Source organism: Peromyscus maniculatus, chromosome 10 (genome assembly GCF_049852395.1).
Source record: "Peromyscus maniculatus bairdii isolate BWxNUB_F1_BW_parent chromosome 10, HU_Pman_BW_mat_3.1, whole genome shotgun sequence".
NCBI lineage: Eukaryota > Metazoa > Chordata > Mammalia > Rodentia > Cricetidae > Peromyscus > Peromyscus maniculatus.
The window spans coordinates 49,402,082-49,422,819 of record NC_134861.1 but is presented as its reverse complement, the minus strand read 5'-3'; the positions used below and the strand labels follow the sequence as shown (position 1 = coordinate 49,422,819).

Sequence of the window (20,738 nt, the reverse complement as noted above, 5' to 3'; positions counted from 1 at the left end):
CATTTCTCTTTTTGTTTTGCCGGTGCTGTGGAATTCTGACTAAGTTATCTCTGGGAACAGTGCAGGAGGCCTTCGTCAGCATCTCGGGAGAGCATTGCTTCTGGCAAGGAGCTCTTTTTAAGTATAGTCCACATAGAAGGGCCTCCCGTGGAAACGGGCATTCCAGATGTAAAGGCAATGGTGTGCGTTGGCTGTGTAGGGCACCCAACATACCACATGCAAATATGACATCAGAGTGAGGGGTGTGGCTTGTCCAAGGTGGTCAAGTGCATCACCTCTTGCATGTGCCTAACCATGAAGCTTTGACTTTGACTCAGTGTTGTCCTCTGTCACTGTGTTCACATGCTCTGCCAGTGTTGGGCATTGGTCTCATTGAAGAACTTCCTGGTACTGCTCAGATTAGCATGTGGTGCAGGCTTTGTTCGAGAAGTTACTTGATGAAGCCGACAAGAATACTAGATTAAACAGCAAGGATCCTGGAAACATTTCTACCCTGGAAACTGGAATATCTGGGTTCAGGGATATACTGTGTTCCTGTGTGCCTTCAACCTCCCTCATCCTGTTTTATTCCTTCAAAACAAAGAACTGAGTAAGATGAACCTTGCATTCTACTGGGTTTAGATGTTCCATTAGTCCACTGTCTCTGATGCTCCTCAAGCCATCCAAAAGTCATCTTGTTCCCTGTCCAATACTTCTAAGTGTCCGTCTGTGTTCTCACCCTCTTCCTAATTAAACGACATAATGGCATTGTCTTAGTTAGGGTTTCTGTTGCTTTGATGAAACACTATGACCAAAAACAAGTTGGGGGAGGGGGGAGAGTTTATTTGGCTTACACCTCCATATTGTTGTTCATCATCGGAGGAAGTCAGGACAGGAACTCAAACAGGGCAGGAACCTGGAGGCAGGAGCTGATGCAGAAGCCATGGAGGGGTACTGCTTACTGACTTGCTCCTTCCTCATGGCTTGCTCAGCCTGTTTTCTCCTAGGACCCAGATTCTTCTAGAACCAGTCTAGGGACTGCACCACCCACAATGGGCTGGGCCCTCCCCCATCAGCCACTAATGAAGAAAATGCCACATAAGCTTGCCTACAGCCCAGTCTTGTGGTGACATTTTCTTAATTGAGATTCTCTCCTCTCAGATGACTTCAGCTTGTGTCAAGTTGACATAAAACTAGATAGCACAGTTATACTGCTGAAAAAATATTTCTATCCTACCCTTTGTGTTAGTTTTACTAAATAGGTAAGTTACAGTCTAGTAGGAACTTGGGTGGAATTTAACCCTTAGTTTGATTCTTATTTTTATTGGAGAGCCTGAAAAATAGAGAGCTAAGTATACCCTTTGTCTTTGCCATACCATGCAGGAAGTTAGGTGTCACTACGCTCTCCAGAGTGGAACTAAAGTACACATTAGACAACATAGTATGGCGGCCAGAGGCTTAGTCTGTAGCTGTAAGTTTTCTCTGGTCCTACCCGGCTCCCACGGCTTTGCAGTCCCACAGCCACTCGGACCCAAATAAATACACACAGGCTTATATTATTTTTAAACTATGGCCATGATAGGCTTCTTGCTAGCTAGCTCTTATATCTTAAATTAACCCATTTCTATAAATCTATACTTTGCCACGTGGCTCGTGACATCATTACATCTTGCTTCTCATGGTGGCGGTTGGCAGCGTCTCCTCTGCTCTCTTTTTCATTTTTCTCTCTCTAGTTGGAATGGAACCTTATTCTGGCCACACCATTGGCCAAACAGCTTTATTTATCAACCAATCAGAGCAACACATATTCACAGCATACAGGACAATATCACCCATCATTAGTCTACTTGCTTGTGTTCAAATCCTGCCTCCCGTTCTCACATATCATATGATTCTGGGGCATCTGAGGAGGATGGAAATGTCAGTGGCTCCCTGTATGGTTGCTGTTATGGTTGTTTAGATGTGGTGATGGGGGTGCTGGTCCAAGATCACATGATGTCACCACCTCCAGTTCTTAGAGAGCCAACCAACTAGAGCAGAGAGCTGGGTTCGTGCAAAGAAAGCCCTCCCTGTGGTCATATCACGTGACCCTATGAGTCTTGTCTGAGTTAAGGAGGATCCCCTAAGGCACTGGGAGAGTGGAAGGGACCCATGATTATGAATAAATTTGATGCATCAGAGATTTTCAGTTGGCTCCCCTCCTGACATCAGGCTTGGGTCAAGACCTCAAGGACATCTTTCCTCTGCACTCTTGGACCCACCATTTCTCCACATAGTCCTTTAGACCCCTTAGAAAGATCCTTTTTTTTTTGCAACAAGAACTCCAAAGTCCATCTCTGCATACAGAGGACAAGCCACCTTTGCTGGAAATCTTCCATTTGCTAGAAAGAAACTTGTTAGCATCTGTCACTTGCCTTGGAGGCAGGCGACTGACTTCCCAGGGTCCTATCTCCTTTTCAGCACACTCTCAAACTGATTCAGAAGCCACAGTGTCATACCCTGGGGACCGCAGCCAGTAACTCTTGACTGTTCAACACAGATAACATGTTTTATCTGGGTGTCAAATTAGATAATTCCAGAGGAACGCACCGGGATGACCAAACCCATCCAACCTGCCTTACAGCTTTTCCCCAAGCACCTGTGGAGTGATGGGGACACAGTTCACGCCATAATCAATATGGGGGGGGGGGTCCTATTGCTATTGTTGATGAACTGGGAGGTTGGAGCTTGTTTCTCTCCCACAAACATGAACAAGATGATGATGATGATGGTGATGGCGACAATAACAATGATATCTTGTGATATTGCTGTGCCTAGAAAAGCTTAAGATGTGTGTGTGTGTGTGTGTGTGTGTGTGTGTGTGTGTGTGTGTGTGTATGTTTTAAAGGTCCAGGGTTTATTTGCAAGCATTTGATATTGAACACTGGTGTCTCTGTGTGATGCTTGTGAGGATTTGGGGTTTATTTTCCTCATAATCATTGCTGTTTGTCAATGTTTAGGGTCAAGGAGTTAAAAAGAACAGACGGCTCGCCTTAGAGCTCATGAAGAAAGCTGCTTCCAAGGTAACCCATGCATATTGTCGGGAGGAAACAGCTCCCCACACACCCACGCTCTCAGAAAGCTGCGCGAGCAAATGGCCAGCTTTCTCTCACAAAGCAGAGGTGGAAGTGAGGTGGGGAGGGGTCCCCCTGTGCAGCGACTAGTCATTTTTTGAGTTATAACACACACATAATCTTGCCACAATGAGGACAGCACCGTTCAAAGGCTGAATGCACCTCACCGCCAATAGACTCCGGGCTGATTTTGTTTGAAGGCTAAAATTATAATCACGAGCTGCCCTGATAACAAGCAGAGGGGCTCCTCGAAATTGAATGAGGAGAAAAGCCATTGAATTAGGGAAACCAAAGCCTAATTTCCTGGAAAGTTAACCCTGTTCTGACCAATTCCCATTCGCTCCTTGTGCTTTGATAATGGGCTGTTTACAAAGATCATCACCAAGGTCAGAGCTTTATGAATTATTTTGCCTTTGTCACTATTTATATTTCAATAGTATCTTCGGTCAGCTGGTTTCAATAGAACCCTGCAGAATGGAGGCCATAAGGGCACTTGAAAGAGGACACACACAGGTGCACACATGCACACATATGCGTCCATACTTCATGTCCGAGTGCATGCACACTTAGTACACACACACACACACACACACACACACACACACACACACACACGCACGCACCTGTGTACAGAGATGCATGTGAATAGATTCACAGAAGCCATTCTGAGTCTCCACCTCGCCAGGGCACTCTATACCCTTTATGGCCCCTGGCTGGTCCTTTGTTCTCAAGGCTTCTAAAAGTAACCATGCTAATTTTTCAACCCCACTCTTTTTCTTGGGGGAGCCCAGAGCATCCTGCCCCATAGAGCAGCAAGTTGAAGCAGGGAGAAAGAAATCCAGAAGGCTTTCCTACCTATATGTTAGCAGTGCCCCTGACCCCACTTATTATGTGCGTATGTGCTATTGACCTAATACAAGTGATGCACAGGAAGAACAGCAGCTCTATCTGATGGTCACTGAGGGTACTGAGTCCAGAGCATCCTCAAGTGGGGGCTGTTTGAGGGTTGTCCATGCAAGTGTGAAATCTGCACCTCTTTAGCCCCCCTTGTGGGGAATTCACATTCAGCCTGCTTTATTCAGATTACAAAGCATTTCGAAGTCTCTGTGTCCTTCAGTGCTGTGTGATTCTCATTGGCGCAGACTCACTAAGGGCCCAGTGTTTGACAGGGACTGTGGGGAAACTTCCTGCAGCTCGATTTTGGGGATTAGAAGACACACAGATGTTCAGAACAAGGCCTGAGTACTAAGTCATATGACAGGATTTCTTGTGGGTCCCGGAACTGAACCCAGAGCAATTCCCAGAGAAGCACCGACTTTCAGCTTGTGGCAGGTTCATCTGAATTAGGCTGTGTTCTCTCCAACTAAGCAATGAAAAGCCATTCGGATGCTCCCTTGCTGTGGGCATGTCCCAGAGAGAGATTTTGTTGCCATTTCCTAGGATGCCTTGCTCTAGTGCCTCTTTAGACAGAGTCTGCAGTCCTTACAGGGAATTTACGTTGTCCCAGGCTCGTAAGAATGCTTCTGTGAATGTCATGGTGCTGATTATGCTCAGGTGGTACTGTTAGTCTGGAGATCCTGGTGGCCTGCAGGTTTGACTCCCCACCTGAAGGGCATAGGGTTTTGTTTGGCACCTGCATTCAGGGTGTAGCTTTCCTTCATTCGCTTAACTGTGTACCCCGTGCCGGAGATTAAAAACCAAGATGGCAGTCCCTCCCTGATGGAAGGGGAGGCTAACATGATATGCTTCCACATTGAGACTGTCCTTACAAGTCCACAGACACAAGGGCACTGTTGGTCCCTCAAATCCCCCCTCCCTTTCAGGTCAGCCAAGAACTGCGACCTGAGAGCTCAGTGCCATGCTGGAGGCTCTCTCGGGATTATTCTCACACCTGAACTTCCGTCATCTGAGCGTCTGTGAGAGTAGGAAAGAGTCCCCGATGAAATGCACTCAGTCAGAACCAGGACACTAGAGGACAGATTGACACCAACAGCCCGTTCCCTGGAGCTGACATTAGCAGCTCCGTTTGGAAACCTTTCCTCACCAGCCTCCTCTGCTGCTCCAGTCCCTGTCAGGCCCCGAATCCCATCAGAACTGGGGATGCCAGCTCATCTCAGAGTACCGAAGCTGTGCAAGCGGATTGTCACAGCTGCTGCCCTCGGAGGGTGCTTGGTGTTTAGGACAGAGGAATCAACAGATGGCCAGGCGGGTCACCTAGAGAGCATCCCAGCCAGGGTGGGTTTCAATCTCAGACATCTTGCTGCAGCCCAATTCTCATGAATCTGAGGGGAAGGCGTTTGCAGGGGTGTTATGGAAAGGCCATAGGCATTGAGAGATGATTTGGGGACCAGCGTCACTACTGAGGCTGCAAGGCAGAACTCCCAGCAGCAGCCGGGCCAAATCCACTTGGGAAGTCTCTCAGGCAGGCTTGTGCTGTCTCGCTGTTAGCTCTTCTTTAGTGCCATCTGCCCCTCGAAAACGAGAAAGGGAAAACTCAGGAAGAATGCTGCCGCAGCAACTGCTTCCAGATGTCTTTAGATTTCATGAAATAATAATACTAATAATTTCCCTCTTGTTCTAAAATTCAGGGATTGCATCAGGCCGTCAATGGCCTGGGATGGTATTACCACAAATTCAGGAAAAATTATGCCAAAGCAGCAAAGTACTGGTTAAAAGCAGAAGAAATGGGGAACCCAGATGCATCATACAATCTTGGGGTCCTGTATTTGGACGGCATTTTCCCAGGCGTTCCTGGAAGGAATCTGGTGAGTGACCCTGAGACGGCTGTACACCTGGCCAGTGGCTGGTTGTGAATGCTTATGGAAGAAGGTATGTCATTGAGTGCCCATCCTAAACGAGGCATGGTGGGATGAGAGGGATGTAAGAATACGACCTGAGACATGGGCCTGCCCTCAAGGAGCTCAGGGTCTAGTGAGGAAGGCATGATGGCCTTGAGGAAAAGATGCATTTAGCCACATGGGAGATGATCCAAGTGCTTCCAGGGAGCAGAACCAAGGAAGGCCAGAGTAACCGTGACGTCTTTGTAGAAGAAGAAGGCTTGAGTAGAGGGTGGAAAGGGAAATTATCCACCATAGGGGAGCAAGAGATGGTTCGGGAAGACTGACCTAAGGAGCAGAAAGGGCCAAGTGTGAGTAGAGTTGCCAGAGCTGAGACCAGAGTTACAAAGCAAAGAGCAGAGGCCATGTTTGGTGTTTACCGGGCACTTCCCCACATGCCAAGCACTTCAGAAGTACAGGTTCATGTATGTGACCCCTGGGACCTGGACTATGTCTGTGCCCATCTTCTAGAATGGGCTACCAGGTCTCTGAGTCATTAGAGTTATCTGCTTAGTTTGAGTCAGGGCCTAGTCCCTGATGTGACATGGGAACCCTCTGGTCTCGCTGGAACCAACCCTCTGGTCATGGGAACCAACATGGGTCTCACTGCTGATGGGAATCATAACTCAGAACTCTGACATATTGCCCCCTCTGCTGGGCACACTTATGGGCTCTAGACACACAGCGAAGGACACACCAGTCCCTGCCCTGATGAGAGAGACAAAGAGGCTGGGAATAGAGGAGATGGAGGGATGCTGTTTTAGAAGGGGGACCATGAAAGCCATCCCGCCAGATGACATTGTAAAGAAAGGCTTCTAAATAAATCTTATGGATATTTAAGAGAACATTCCAGAAAGAAGCAATGGTTAGGGCAAAGGCCCTGAGAAGGAAGCAGGCTTGGCATGCTAGAGGACCAGCCTGAAGGCTGAGAGAGGGAGAGATTGGGGGGACAGATGGGAGATGAGGCCAAGGAGGTTCCCTGACCACACCCTAGTTGGACTTGACAATTTGTGCTAAGGGAGATGGAAACCACCAATAATAGTCTTGAAGGAGGGCCCTACTTGAGTGATGGGGGCATGCTTTCAAGAAACCCCTCCTGGGTCCTAGTGATTCTGACTAGGGAGGAGACAAGGACAAGAGAGGAGGTTGACCTTCATCCAGGTGAGATGGAACAGGGAGGAGCCAAGGCTTTACATGATTGGCTACCAAAGGTATTTCCAAGGTGGGTCAAGGAGGAAATAGGATTTACTGATGGGCTGGATGGGGATATGAGAATGTGGAGGAGTCAGTGATGATGTATATTGAGATTAAGAGTGGAGGCTGGGTGGTGGTGGTGGTGGTGGTGGCGGCGGCGGCGGCGGCGGCGGCGGCGGCGGCGGCGGCGGCGGCGGCGGCGGCGGCGGCGCACGCCTTTAATCCCAGCACTTGGGAGGCGGAGGCAGGAGGATCTCTGTGAGTGTAAGGCCAGTCTGGTCTACAGAGTTAGTTTTAAGACAGCCAGAGATACACAAAGAAACCCTGTCTCGGGGTAAAACAAAAGGAAAGAATGGGGGTGGCTGAGGTGGCAGATGTTAGGATGGACAATATTATGGTCACCCTAGATTTGGCAAGAGGTATCATAATGCATTGGAGGTTTCTTTGTGAGACATCAGTCTACCCTTCAGAACCTGTCTTCACATGTAATCCCCACTTCACTCTCTCCACTAGGAACTGTCAGAAGTTTTTTTTTTTTTTAATTAAGACAAGTTCTCAGGTAGACCAAGCTGACTTATAATGTAGCCAAGGCAAGCCTTGAATTTCTGAGCCTCCCCCTTCCACCCCTCCAAGGCTAGGCTTACAAATGTATACCACCACGTCTGGCTTCAGAAGCCACATCTACAGTTGAAACCAAAAACCAAACAACCAAAGAGGTTTGGAAAGAATAAGGCCACACAGACTGACAGACTGACGGTAAACTGAGATTCGATCCCAAGCCCCTCTTGCCTGTAAAGCACACGCTTCTTAAAAACAATAGTTCACCACCTTCTGATATAAACAATGGTGATCAGTGGGAGTCGGCACACACACACACATACACACACACACACACACACACACACACCCTAAATGTTTGTTTTCTTTTTTCCCTCCACCTCTCCCTGACAGGACTAAAGCTGGTGTTTTTATGCATCGCGAATGTCTGGTAGCCCTCCCACACATCTGTGAGTGTGGATTTATCCCCTGTCACATTCTAATTCTCACTTTCCCTCTAGAAGTGCAATTTTTGGGCATGAGCGTCAAGAAAGGTATTAAGTGAGGTTAGGAAAGCAAATGCTTGAGTTTTCACGCGGTGTGACTCCTGTCACACTCCTCCATCGAGCGTGCGGAGGTTTTGTGAGGACCCAGTGAGGTGGCAGGACGCTCCTGGTTACAAGGTGCCTTCCTCATTGGGTAAACTTAATCAATAGCATAGTTCTCAGCGAGGTCGTAGATCCCGGGCCTCTGGGATGAACTGTCTTTTTGGAGCTATTTCTTGACCTGTTTTTTCCTTAAAGTATCCAAAGACATAAGCCTGTGATAATGCTGGGCTTAAAGGACCTGCGACCTTGGCTGTGCCGAAGCCTGTGTGGCCAGGAGGACTCCGCACTAATGGCAGGGTCTCCTGTTCCTCTCCTTGCAGACGCTGGCTGGTGAATACTTCCATAAGGCTGCACAAGGAGGCCACATCGAAGGGACGCTGTGGTGTTCTCTTTACTATATCACGGGCAACCTGGAGACCTTCCCTAGAGATCCGGAGAAAGCTGTTGTGTAAGAATCTGTCAGATGTCCCCTACCATTGAGAAGCCATGTCCTCTAGTCACCTTGCCTGACAAAAGGGGTATCTTTTTTCCCCTCTTTCCTCCCTCCCTCCCTCCCTCCCTCCCTCCCTCCCTCCCTCCCTCCTTCCCTCCCTCCTTCTCCCCTCCCTCCCTTTCCTCCCCTTTCTGTTTCTTTATTCCTCATTACACTTTTTAAAACTCAGTTTCTACATTTATCATTCATACATTCATGTAGATTTAAAAGGGGAAAAAAAAACAAATAATTGGGGCTAGAGAGAGGGTTCAGAGGTGAAATGCACTTGCTGTCCCTGCCAAGGACCTGGGTTCAAGTCCCAACATCTGCATAGCCGCTCATAACCATTTCCAGTCCTAGTCTTGGGGTTCCAGTGCCCTCTTTTGACCTCCTCAGCCACCAGGCCGCACACGTTACACAGATAAACACGTGGGTAAAGCATCCATAAAATTAAAACGCATAAAATTAAAATTAAAAAAGAAAACCAGGTCATTGACAAGCAAAGTATTTAAAATCTTTAATTAAAAAAAAAAATCCAGCAAGACGAAACAAGCAATCTCGGCCCCCCACCCTCCACCCGACTCCGGTTCCTGGTCCATAGACTCTGTCACTGTCGGACTGTTATTTCTTCTTCCCTGGCCTCCACCTCCGAGCCGTAGGCTCTCACCGCTGTGTTTAGTATCCGCATCCCAGGCTTGGCTTACTGATACTTCCTGGGAGAAGGAAGGTATAGTTTTATTTCTCTGCTGCTTCCCAGGACCCGGCACACCGGGGCTTCCTGTCTGCTGCCATCTTCCCGGGAGCTTTTTGTCTTGGTTAGAACAGCATCAGGATCGAATTGATATGACTCAGCCATGAATTCTACCAGCACAGCCTTTTCTTTCTTGTACAAGTTTCTGCTGAGGAATTACTGTTTTTGTTCTCTGTATATATGAATCATTTCCTGTATTCTTTAAAAAAAATAGACCTTTATTTTTAATTTTTTATTATTTCATGTGCATGGGTGTTTTGCCCGCACATACATCTGCATACCACATGTATGCCTGGTGCCCAAGGAGGCCAGCAGAGGTGGTTGGATACCCTGGAACTGGAGTTATAGGTGGTTATGAGCAATGACGTGGCTGCTGGGAACCAAACCCAGGTCCTCTGGAAGAGCAGCCAGTGCTCTTAACTGCTGAGCCGTCTTCCTGTCATTTTCCATATTCTTGATCCAATTCTCCTGTCACTTAAGTCCCCTCTCAGGATGTCCAGACACATTGGGTCTATTCTATTAAGTTAACCTTTTCTCAGTGTTTTTGCTGGAGCCTTGGGGCGGGGGGCTCCTTTTGGGGTTGTGATCCTGGGATGGACTGTGTCCCATGTTGGGGCTACCCCTTCCCTCTCTGTTTTTGATGGTGTTTTGACACTCCAGGCTGGTCCTTGTCTTTCTCAGTCTTCTCCCCAGTGTTTTGTGGGAACACATTCTGCAACAACTTCCTGGAGATTGGTGAGGAGGCCCACTTTTTACAAAGATTCATTGATTTTTATTTCACGTGTGTTTTGCCTGCGTGTGTATCTGTGCACCGTGTGACTGCAGTACCCACAGTGGTCAAGAGAGGGCATCAGATCCCCTGGACTAGAGTCATAAGCAGTTGTGAGCCTCGTGTGGCCACGGAACATGGATTCTCTGCAAGGTCATCCAGTGCTCTTAACCACTGAACCATCTCTCCAGCCACCCAGGAGGCACATTTTTAGAGTCTTTCCTACCCGAAATGCTTTGCAGAGTCTGGCCTGCTGTGGCTCGTGGATGAGATGTAGTTTAGTGCCTGCCCTGCAGAGCTTTACAAGCCTTTTGCATTTTTAACAGTTTACAAAGCAAACAAAGAATAACCATCTAGGACCTCCAACGTTGCTATCTCACCCTTAATAGAAAACAGAAAACATGGCTGACTCTGCCTTTGGCTGCCTCTCACCTGTAGCCCGGCTCCCTAAAAGGCTGTTTTCCTAAGACATTTGGGATCAAATCTGTTCTGACCTGACCTCGGTGAGAAAACTCAGGCTAATTTGAAGCCCTTTCTCATTGTTATATAGGGTATTTGGGGTGAACATTCACTCTGTAGATTTTCTTAGTACTCTTTTGTTCTGGATAATCGGAGAACATATTCGTGGTGACCTCAGTCCTTGGGATCTTGCTGAAGCAGGCTGGGGGAGCAGCGTGTGAACAGTGTTGGTAGGTGCTTTGTGCTGTCTTTCAAACAGGCTCTTCTAGACTGGCTGGGTACAGTGTCTGCATACACTGCCACACCAAGTTTGTTGACTGCGTTGTTCTGTATCCCTTGTGGCTTTTCCTGTTCTGCTTCTTAAGCCATTTGCTGAAAGAAATGTGTTAGAACGCTCTGTATATATAGACTTAACTTGTTCCCTTATAGTCATGTCAATTTTGTGCCATGTGTCTTGAATTTATGTAATTGGGTCACATAGGTTTATTTTGATTTTCTGGGGGACTCTTTCGTAATTTTACAGTGTCCTTTTTATCTCTGTTAGTGGGCACTGCCTTAGTCTCCATTTACTTTAATTCAGTCTCTGTCCTTTAATGTATCACTTTGCCCCTTCATTATAAAGCTCTTATAAGCAGCATATATTTGAGTTTTACATATTAATTATTCCATCTGACAGTTTTAGTTTTTAATTGGCATACTTAGTCCATTTACATTTAGTGCAATTGTAGATACCCTTGGTTTTAAATCTACTGCTTTAGGACTGAGAGATGGCTCAGTGGTTAAGAGCACCTATCGCTCTTGCAGAGGACACCCCTGGCAACTCACAGACATCTATAGCTCCACTTTTAGAGAATCCAGTGCCTTCTCTTGACCTCCAGGGAGCACCAGGCATGCGTGTGGTGCACATATATATGTGTAGGCAAACACTCATAAACACCAAATAAAACAAATAAACCTTGAAAATCTATTATTTTATTATTTCCTATTTACCCTGTCTGGTTCATTTCCCATCTTTTGTTTCCTCTTTTCTTATTCTTTGTTTGTATTAATCTATTGTTTTGTAAGTAATTCTATTTTCCACTTCTATTGACTTGTGGCTATTCATTTTTATACTTTTTATTTCTTTGGGTTTGCTTTTGGGTTTTTTGGCCTAAGGGTTTTTTTTTCTGCAGTTCTGTCTCTCCTGAAGCTCCCTATATAGACCAAGCTGGCATCAAACTCACAGAAATCCTCCTGCTTCTGCCTCCTAAGTGCTGGGATTAAAGTTTGTACTACCACACCTGGCAAAGTTTTATACTTTTTTTTTTAAGGTCTATAGATCACAACACATTAACTCATTGCTAATAAACCCCTCTAGGATACATTAGGGAGCAGATTAAAAACAAATAAACCTTATCACACGCCTTGGTTGTTTTTCTATTGTTGTGATAAGACACCATGGACAAGGCAGATTATAGAAGAAAGGGTTTTGGGAGATTACAATTGCAGAAGGTTAAGATTTGTTACCACTCTGGTGTGGAGCATGGCAGCAGGCAGACATGGTATTAGAGCAAGAGCTGAGAGCTTTGCAGCTGGATCCACAAGCACAATGGGGAGAGAGAGGAGGGAGGTGAGAGGCACTAGGAATAGCACTGGATGCTTTTGAAACCTCAAAGCCCAACCCACTGGGACACACCTCTTCCCACAAGGCCACACCCTCTAATCCTTCCCAAACAGTTCCATCAAGTGGGAACCAATTATTCAAACAAAGAAGCCTATGGGGGCCATTCTCGTTCAAACCACAAGACCATATGTCAGTAAATGCATATATTTGTTTATTTTTAAGGTACCAAGGATTGAACCCAAGGCCTGACACATACTAAGCACTGTTGTACCTCTGAGCTGTGCTGATAGCGCCAGTGAACTTATTTTAATAGGAACAGCTAGAGAACCCTTGGCGGAGATGTCTTCCTATATCAGTAGACTTTTACATTATGTGTGTTACTTGTCTTTGTTTCCATAGCAGGCTGCTACTCAGCATTTGTAAATGAGAACATTGAACGAGAGCTCTCAGAATGCATTCTCTTTGCCTTCTTAATATTCTGTTCTGCTTTGTTGCTTTATAAAAATTCAAACAAGAAAATACTCCCCAAGTGGGATTTATGGAGCTCGTATGAGGAAAGGTGATTATTTAATCTGTGGCAGTCTGCATGTTTTCCCTTCTCTTTCCTTTCTTTTTCAGATGGGCAAAGCACGTGGCAGAGAAAAATGGATACTTGGGTCACGTCATTCGCAAAGGCCTCAACGCCTACCTGGAGGGACTGTGGTAAGCTCGGGACCCACGTCCAAGTAAACTTCCTCAGCCCTTCACGTTCCACCTGTCAACTTAGTCTTAGGAGAGGGAACCTTCAAATGCAACCCCAAAAGCAATTTGCAGGGAAATCACAGCCTCCCAGTAATGATATTCAGAGTCACACGGGCTGATTGGCTGTTGATTGGAAAACATTGCATTTCCATGTTTAATTATACACAAAAATTAGTTCTCTAGGGGGGAGTGTCCACATTCATCAAGTTGAGAGACACACGCGTACGCTGATTTCTCTTTCCTTCAAACCTGTTTGGCTTGGCTGTAGAGTTAGGAATGACACCACAGTCCTGGGTAAGAGTCCTCTTCACTCTGCCAGGCTGCTCAAAGCCTGGCACGTGCACTTGGTTGGTGGGTGAAGAGACCGGTGTGTAAGGTCAACGCTCTGCCCTTCTCCTTCACAAATAGTTGACTGCGTACCTCGGAACCCAGCGTGGCTGGCTGTCGCCTACTGACAGATGCCCCTTTCCTGACCTTGACATGGGTAACCCACCCTGTCCTGAAGAGATGAGATCCTCTGCGTCTCTGCCACCATTTGGTGATTTCATAAACGGCCGGGCAGCTTTCAAGCACCACCTGCCTTCTGCCTCCCTTTGTTTTCTTCTGTGGACTCCAGTACTCCATCTTTGCTCCCTCAGGCCACATTTTCTTGGCTGGTTTATTGCCTAAATGATCTGGGTATTTCCATAATAACGAAAATGGATATGCAAATCATCAGAAATCCCCTCGGTCCACTGCCTCAAAGACATTAGACCAGACCTAGAATAGATCACACTCTGATATGAACCTTAATTAAAAATAAAAGCGTAGGCCCAAAAGGATGCCATTTTCCCTTTTGGTCCATAGCTGAACCAACAGATCAGTGAGCAAGGATCTTAAATCAAAGCATGCTGGGAAATGAGCCTCTGGAAAAAGCACCAAATACAAATGTTTGTTTTGTCGCCCTGGAACCGTTCGTTATCTATAGCTTCCCCGTGCGTGATCACGAAGAAGTTTCTTTAAATGAAATAACTGTCCCTGACAGTGAACATGCCTCACCATTGCTGTGCCGTGTTATCTTGTTTCCCAAGTGAACTTGAGTTGCTAAGAATCTCAAACCCGGGGCTGGGAGTGTTGGTGCACGCCTTGAGTCCCAGCACCCTGGGAGACCAAGGCAGGAAGATCACAGCGAATTCAAGGCCAGCTGGGTCTACGTAGTGAGTTCCAGGCTAGCCAAGGCTACATAGAAGAAAAAACCCTGTCTCAAAAACAAGCAAACAAAGAACCTCTCTCAAAACCAACCTTAACCTCCCTTCTCTTCTCCTCACGAGCTTCTTAGGATGAACCGAACACCCAATTATCAAAGCGTTCCTTTGTGATGTTCCCCTCAAAGAGGAGCGCGTTGGTAAACACACTTGGGCCTGCAGACACACCCTCAGAAGTCTGACATCTGAGTTTCCGTACAGAGGGTTTGCAGATCATTTTGTTTTCTTGCCCGCTTTTGAATTAAACTTCACAAAAGCACTTCAGCTCACACATTTTAAAACTTGGCCTCGGAGGGTTAGACGAATAGGGATGTGCATGTTTTGTTTTCTTTCTTAAAACCCAGCCACAGTAGGAGCTCCCCAACACAAGCTGTGGGTGGCAGGGGAAGAGACTGTGAGTGTGTGCTGCCCCTCATGTTAAGACTCACTGTCATGGGCCGGAGCGATGGCTAAGTGGTTAACAGCGTGTGTGTGTGTGTGTGTGTGTGTGTGTGTGTGTGTGTGTGTGTGCTGCTCTTCAGAGGACCTGAGTGTGCCTCCCGGCACCCACATCAGGCAACTCACAACTAACTCCAGGGGTGTATCATTCATACCTCTGGCCGCTGTGGGTACCTGCATTCATGTACACATTTCCACACAGACATGCATACACATAATTAAAAAATAATAAAAATTAAAAATAGAGAAGCCTAACTGTATGGCACTTTCAAAAAACAAAAAGTATTATTTAAAAAAAAAAACAAAGATTTACTGTACTGCCTAAATGTTAGGGCACCTTGCCCTTGGCCACGAAGATGGCCAATGTCACACTTGGGACTGTTCCCTGCCCCTCCTCTTCCACATGTGTTTTCTCACAAGGCCTGTGTTCAGTCTGACTCCAGGCCTCTGCACTTAACCAATTCTTCTACCCAGGAGTCCTGGCCAACTCCTTCCCTCTTTCGTCCATCATGGGGCAGGCCTGCTTCTACCTTGGCAGTTGTAGGAGGCTGTATCTCAATGCCCTGCACACGGGGGCACCAGGGAAGCATTCAGAAACCCCTGAATGAATTAACAAAGGTGAACAGATGAAGAGCCGTGGCGTGGGCTTCGGAAACTCGGATGAGGAAAAGATGCTACCTAGCTTGGGAGGCTTGGGACAGCCTTGAGGAAGGATGGGGAGACGAGTGTCCGCTGAGCCTGCAGGGGGCAGAGTTTCTAGCAAAGAAAGTTGCAGGAGCAGAAGTAAAGAAACCAGAGACTGAGTGCCGTTGGAAATGGTTAAGCCATTTGCAGCAAGGGCAACTTTTGGAGAAAATATGGTGAAGCCAGAGAAACACGGTTTGATGGGATTATGAGCGACAGAGCAGCCACTTAATCGGTGACAAGAATGGAAGGGGACAAGTTCAGAATCCAAGTTAAGGGAGCCGAGCGTTTGAACTGAAGCTGTGGCTTGACTCCGTTGACCGATTCGCCTTTGTTTATGTGATCGAGACCCCCGCAAAACATATGTGACATGGGTTCAGAAGCTTACCGGAAAGTGCAGCAAAGGTCTACCTTATCTAAGAAAATGAGCATGAACTGAGGATCATGGTGCATGCCTTGGAACTTAGCACTGAGGAGGCCCAGGCAGAAGGCTCCGAGGTTCAAGGCCAGCCTGGGAAACTTAGTGAAATCTTTCATCCAGGGAGAGAGGGAGGGAGGGAGGGAGGGAGAGAGGGAGAGAGGGAGGGAGGGAGGGAGAGAGGGAGGGAGGGAGGGAGGGAGGGAGAGAGGGCTGGGGTGTGGTTGTAATCCCAGCACTTGGGAGGCAGAGACAGGTGGATCTCTGTGAGGGCCAGGGCAGCCAGGGGTTGCTCAGGGAAGGAGGCAAGCATAGAAGGAGAGGGGGGAGGAAGAAAGGATCAGAAGCAGGGGAGCATTGCCCTGGTCCTCTGCTGGTGAGACTCCTGCATGTCCCTCCCAGACCGAATTCCATCACCACCACCCCAGTACCCGGAAGTACTTCTCAGCCGAATCTTCTTCTGCACCCACCCACCTCTTGTTTGCTTTTAGATGCCTCTGTGGATCTGGATATGTGGATATGTTGGCCTGTAGTTTGGTTTGGCTTGTTTCCGACCTTTATAGTGTTAAAGTCATTATCCGTGTAATTCTTCATCTGCCTTTTCAAGTTAGCATGCTTCCCCGGTTCAGTTCCTGCCTCTGGGTAGCACTGCATGCAGCACATCCTCGGTGGTCACACATGTTGAAGGTTCTCATGTTAATGCATATTTGTGTTTCCTTGGTGTTGGCTTGAAGCCCCACGTGGCTTGAAGATTGGGCCAGAGGACCTGTTGACAATTAAATTTGCCAGTGGGGTTCCTGGGTCTCTGCAGTAGGCACCTGTTTTCTGTTCAGCCTTCCACAGCAATGCTCTGCTGTCTCCCAGAATGGATCCCTTTGCTCTCCTGCCCGTCATCTGCACATCTCTGCCCCTCCTTGTCCTTGCCAGTCTTAATACTGATGCTAAGTATGGCTGACGCAATCAGTCTGGATTTGAAACTTTAGTCTGACAGGGAAAAAAAATCATCTCTATCCATCACAGTGGGAAGATCTTTGTCAAAATATATTTGGAGCAAAGTGCTTCTAAGGTTTCCTGCCCTTCCAGCCTCGCAGCCCTCCCCAGGGGTAAACAGGAAACAGAGGCGTGCTTCCCCCAGCCTCCGACTGTGAGGTACCTTCTCTTTTGCTGTAATCGAGCTAAGGCATCCATCAATGTCCCCAGCCTCCGGACGTCATTTCCAAATTACATGTGTCAGTTTGATGGGCTTGTGGCTTTTTCTGTTGTTCCATGATTTATGTGGGATCTGTTTAAGAGGAGATGGTGATGGGCAGAGGGGCTTTTGCTGCCTTGGCATGACTTGGGAGACAGCGTCGTCTTGCCTGGGGCGGCCCTCGGACACTAGAAGGAGTTAGCGAGGAAGGGCCAGCTGTCATGTTTCATTTCAGCCCGCTTGGTTCGTGTGTATTTTCTCTTCCAGCTGTGAGTTTGAATGCCCTTTGTCTTCTACACACCCCAAGTATTTAACCCTAGAGGTTAGCCAGCATATTCAACATGGAGGCATGTGGAGCTGAGGAGAGTCAGTTTTTTGTAATGCAGCAATGAATTCCACCGGGCGACCCTAAATGTTGGTTTGGGGGGGGGGCTTTTTTTGTTGTTGTTTTTCTCTCATCTTTCTTGTCTAAGCTGCTTCAGACATTAGCACAAAAGAGCACAGAGGAAATGTTTAATTGTTTGAGGACCCACTCAGAGGGCTCCATCTCACCATTCACTGCAGGTGGCCACACAGCCCTCAGGAAGATGCATCACCAGGAAAGTGCTAGGAACATTTTATGCCACGTCTGAGACGAGAAGGTAGAAAATGTGTCTCAGTCCCTTCTCCGTGATTCCCTTCTTGTTTGTGCCCTTCCGACCTTTCTGTCACAGCGCCTGTCGTGGAAGGGTTGTGATGCCGTGCATGGGGATGCTGTTTGCCCTTCTCCACCTTGAGGGGCACCGTGGAAGAACAAAAAAGCTTTGAACTCTGTCTTTGGGCTTCTGAGGATGAGCAAATGTTTCAGAATGTAAGAGTAGAAATATCTGTAATTAATACTTTGACATGATTTCAGTGGAGATAGTCAAATGAATGCCGGGAGGTTACATGTGGTAAAGTCCGTGTCTCAGAAGTGTGTGTGTGTGTGTGTGTGTGTGTGTGTGTGTGTGTGTGTGTGCATGAGTACCCACATGCCACACTTGTGGAGGCCAGAGGCGGACATGGGATTTCTTCCTCGATTGTTGACAGGGCCCTGCTGAACCTGGAGCTCACCATTCCAGCTGGGCTGGCTGCCCTGCGATGCCCCAGAGATCTGCCTGTGTCCCACCCCACCCCATCCCAGTCCCCACCAGCTCTAGGGTTACAAACACATGCTGTCATGGCTGGCTTTTTGTGCAGGCGTAGGGAATCTGAACTCAGGTCCACATGCACACACAGCAAGCCCTTTATGCCCCGAGCCATCCCCTCAGTCCTTCAAAGGTTTTCGTCAGTGGGGAAAGTTGGTCGGTAGCGTCTCATCCCCTATAGACTTCCACTGTCCGGTAGGAAATGTGATGACGTCAGGCACACAGGCATTGGGTGATTGATTGTGCTGGATGCAAGATGAGGTGGGTTTCTATTGAGCGCTGATATTGACATAGATGCTTTTAGACATCTCATTGTGATGGATCTCAGTTCTTCCTTGATGGGAATGCTCCAGAATCCTGCTAACTTTTCTCTCGGTTTATGTAATAATTGGACAACGGAAGTCTCCCTTCTCCCTCCTGTCACCAAGGTCACTTGAGAGATGAGGCGCCGTCCTTACAAGCTTTGTCTAGTAACTGTTCTTAAGGAGGATGTCGGTCCCAAGCTCACCTCCCAGTCCTCAATTCTCACAGCCAGCTGATGTTTCTCTTGCTCAAGAAAAGCTCCTTGCATTATGTTTTAATAATGTGAGCCTGTTCTATCTCTTCACGGCCCAGATCTTGACCTTGGGTTGTAAATCAATATCATGTCCTTCCCTTGTGCCTTTTTTTTTCTTTCTTTCTTTCTTTCTTTCTTTCTTTCTTTCTTTCTTTCTTTCTTTCTTTCTTTCTTTCTTTCTTTCTTTCTTTCTTCTTTTTTTCTTTTTTTTTTTTTTTTGAGACAGGAATTCTCTCTTTGTAGTTCTGTCTGTCCTGGAGCTCCCCATGCAGACTAGGCTGGCCTCAAACTCTCAGACTCACAGAACTCCTCCAGCCTCCGCCTCCTGAGTGCTCAGACTGAAGGTATGTACCACCTCACCTCGCCCTCTTGTGCATTTTGGGCAGAAACCAAGGCATGAGTACAACCCAAGTATCTCTGAAACATCTTGAGATTTCGAGACCTCAGGTCTTAGGATGTAACTCAGTTGGTAGAGTACTTGCCTGGCATACATAAAGCCCTGGGTTCGAGTCCCAGCATCCATCGTGGTGGTACACTCCTGCAATCCCAGTACTCAGAAGGTGGAATAGTAAGCCAGCGCCATCCTCAGCTTCATAGCCAGTTCAAGCCAGCCTGGGGTACAGATCCATGAAAGCCTACCTCAGAAAGAAGTGGGGGAGGAGGAATATGTAAGACTAGAACCTTGCTGCAGAAGGATGTAGCTCTCTGCTGGGTCCCACTGACATGCTTTCTGGGGTCTGCTCTGAGGAGGCTGGTACCCAAACATGGTTGTTTCAGGCCGTGCATTATTTACAGTACAGTTTTGGGCTTGTTACTTGTCTTTGCAGATGACATTGCTCAGCTGACCTTGGCCCTCAGCATGATCACAGCTAATGGTTCTGCTCTCTTGGGGTCTCTCATGGGCTGGGGATTGGCTCCATTTCAGCCACACAGCCCATGGCCTCCATGTGTCTGATGAAGATCTGACTATCCTAGCTTGATCTCCAACCACCTCTCTGGCTCAAGATGTGGGCTGCCCAAAGCTGCCCGCTCATATCGATGACGTCAGACTGTTTGCCTGGTTTTTTCTCACCCATGCTCTCCCTATTCTTCCCCCAGTCCACCTCCTCAGTAGTGCTAACATGAAGAAAGCATTACCAATATCAACTGCACCGAGTGAAAAATAAGCTTTGGAAACAACTACTTATGATTCATTTTTACTCATAAACTAGGCCATATACATAATTAAGGGAGCGGGTAATTAAAAGGAAGAAAATAAAAATTGCATGTACTCTCCCCAGATGAGTTAAGAGTTAAGGTAAGAAACGAGGGAAGTTAGCATTGGGCCAAAGAGCCTTGGGGGTTTGTCTTCTCTGTGTGCATTCACATGTGTGCTTATACATGTTCCGTTTTACTTTGCTTTTGCAACCCAGAGCTTTGTGTATGATAGGGAAGCACTCTTCCAATTGAGTCCAACCCAGACGCCAGTTTTGTTTTTTAGACATGGTCTCAGGTAGCCCAGACTGGCCTCCAATACACTACTTAGCCAAGAATGACCTTGAACTCTGAACCCACCCCCACCTCACCTCCCGCTCTTGCCTGGCAAGCGCTGGGCTTATGGGCGTGTACCACCATGCCATCTTGTGACATTACTTTCTGAACAACCACGTCCGAAAGCAGCTACACCCTGGAGTCCTTGCACCCACTCAATAGATCTCAGACGTATGTTTCCGGTCTTCTTTTTTATTGTTTGTATGAGCAGCCCTCCTACAAACTCCTTGACAAGGGAATCTTTGTACCTAGCTCTGATTTGCCCCCTTTGAGTAAAGCCCACAGGTGAGATGTGGGGGACCATGTGGTACACATATTACTGATGCTTCTTGGGTTGGCATGGCTACCTCGTCCTCCAGAGCCATCGTGTCCATGGCCCTCCCTCCATCAGGGGACGTAGGGCCATGTCTATAGCCCCAGGCACCCTGTCACAACTCCACGCAGAAATCC

General features: G+C 47.4%; 1 protein-coding gene across 1 annotated transcript in view; it reads left to right on the top strand.

The window, feature by feature from the left end:
* Sel1l3 (SEL1L family member 3) overlaps positions 1-20,738 on the top strand; it is a 113,647-nt gene that overhangs the window by 75,108 nt on the left and 17,801 nt on the right. Inside the window, exons 14-17 of the mRNA XM_006976085.3 lie at positions 2,979-3,041; positions 5,681-5,857; positions 8,589-8,716; positions 12,941-13,024. Of these exons, the coding sequence (XP_006976147.2) occupies positions 2,979-3,041; positions 5,681-5,857; positions 8,589-8,716; positions 12,941-13,024 (452 nt within the window). The remainder of the gene's footprint in view (positions 1-2,978; positions 3,042-5,680; positions 5,858-8,588; positions 8,717-12,940; positions 13,025-20,738) is intronic.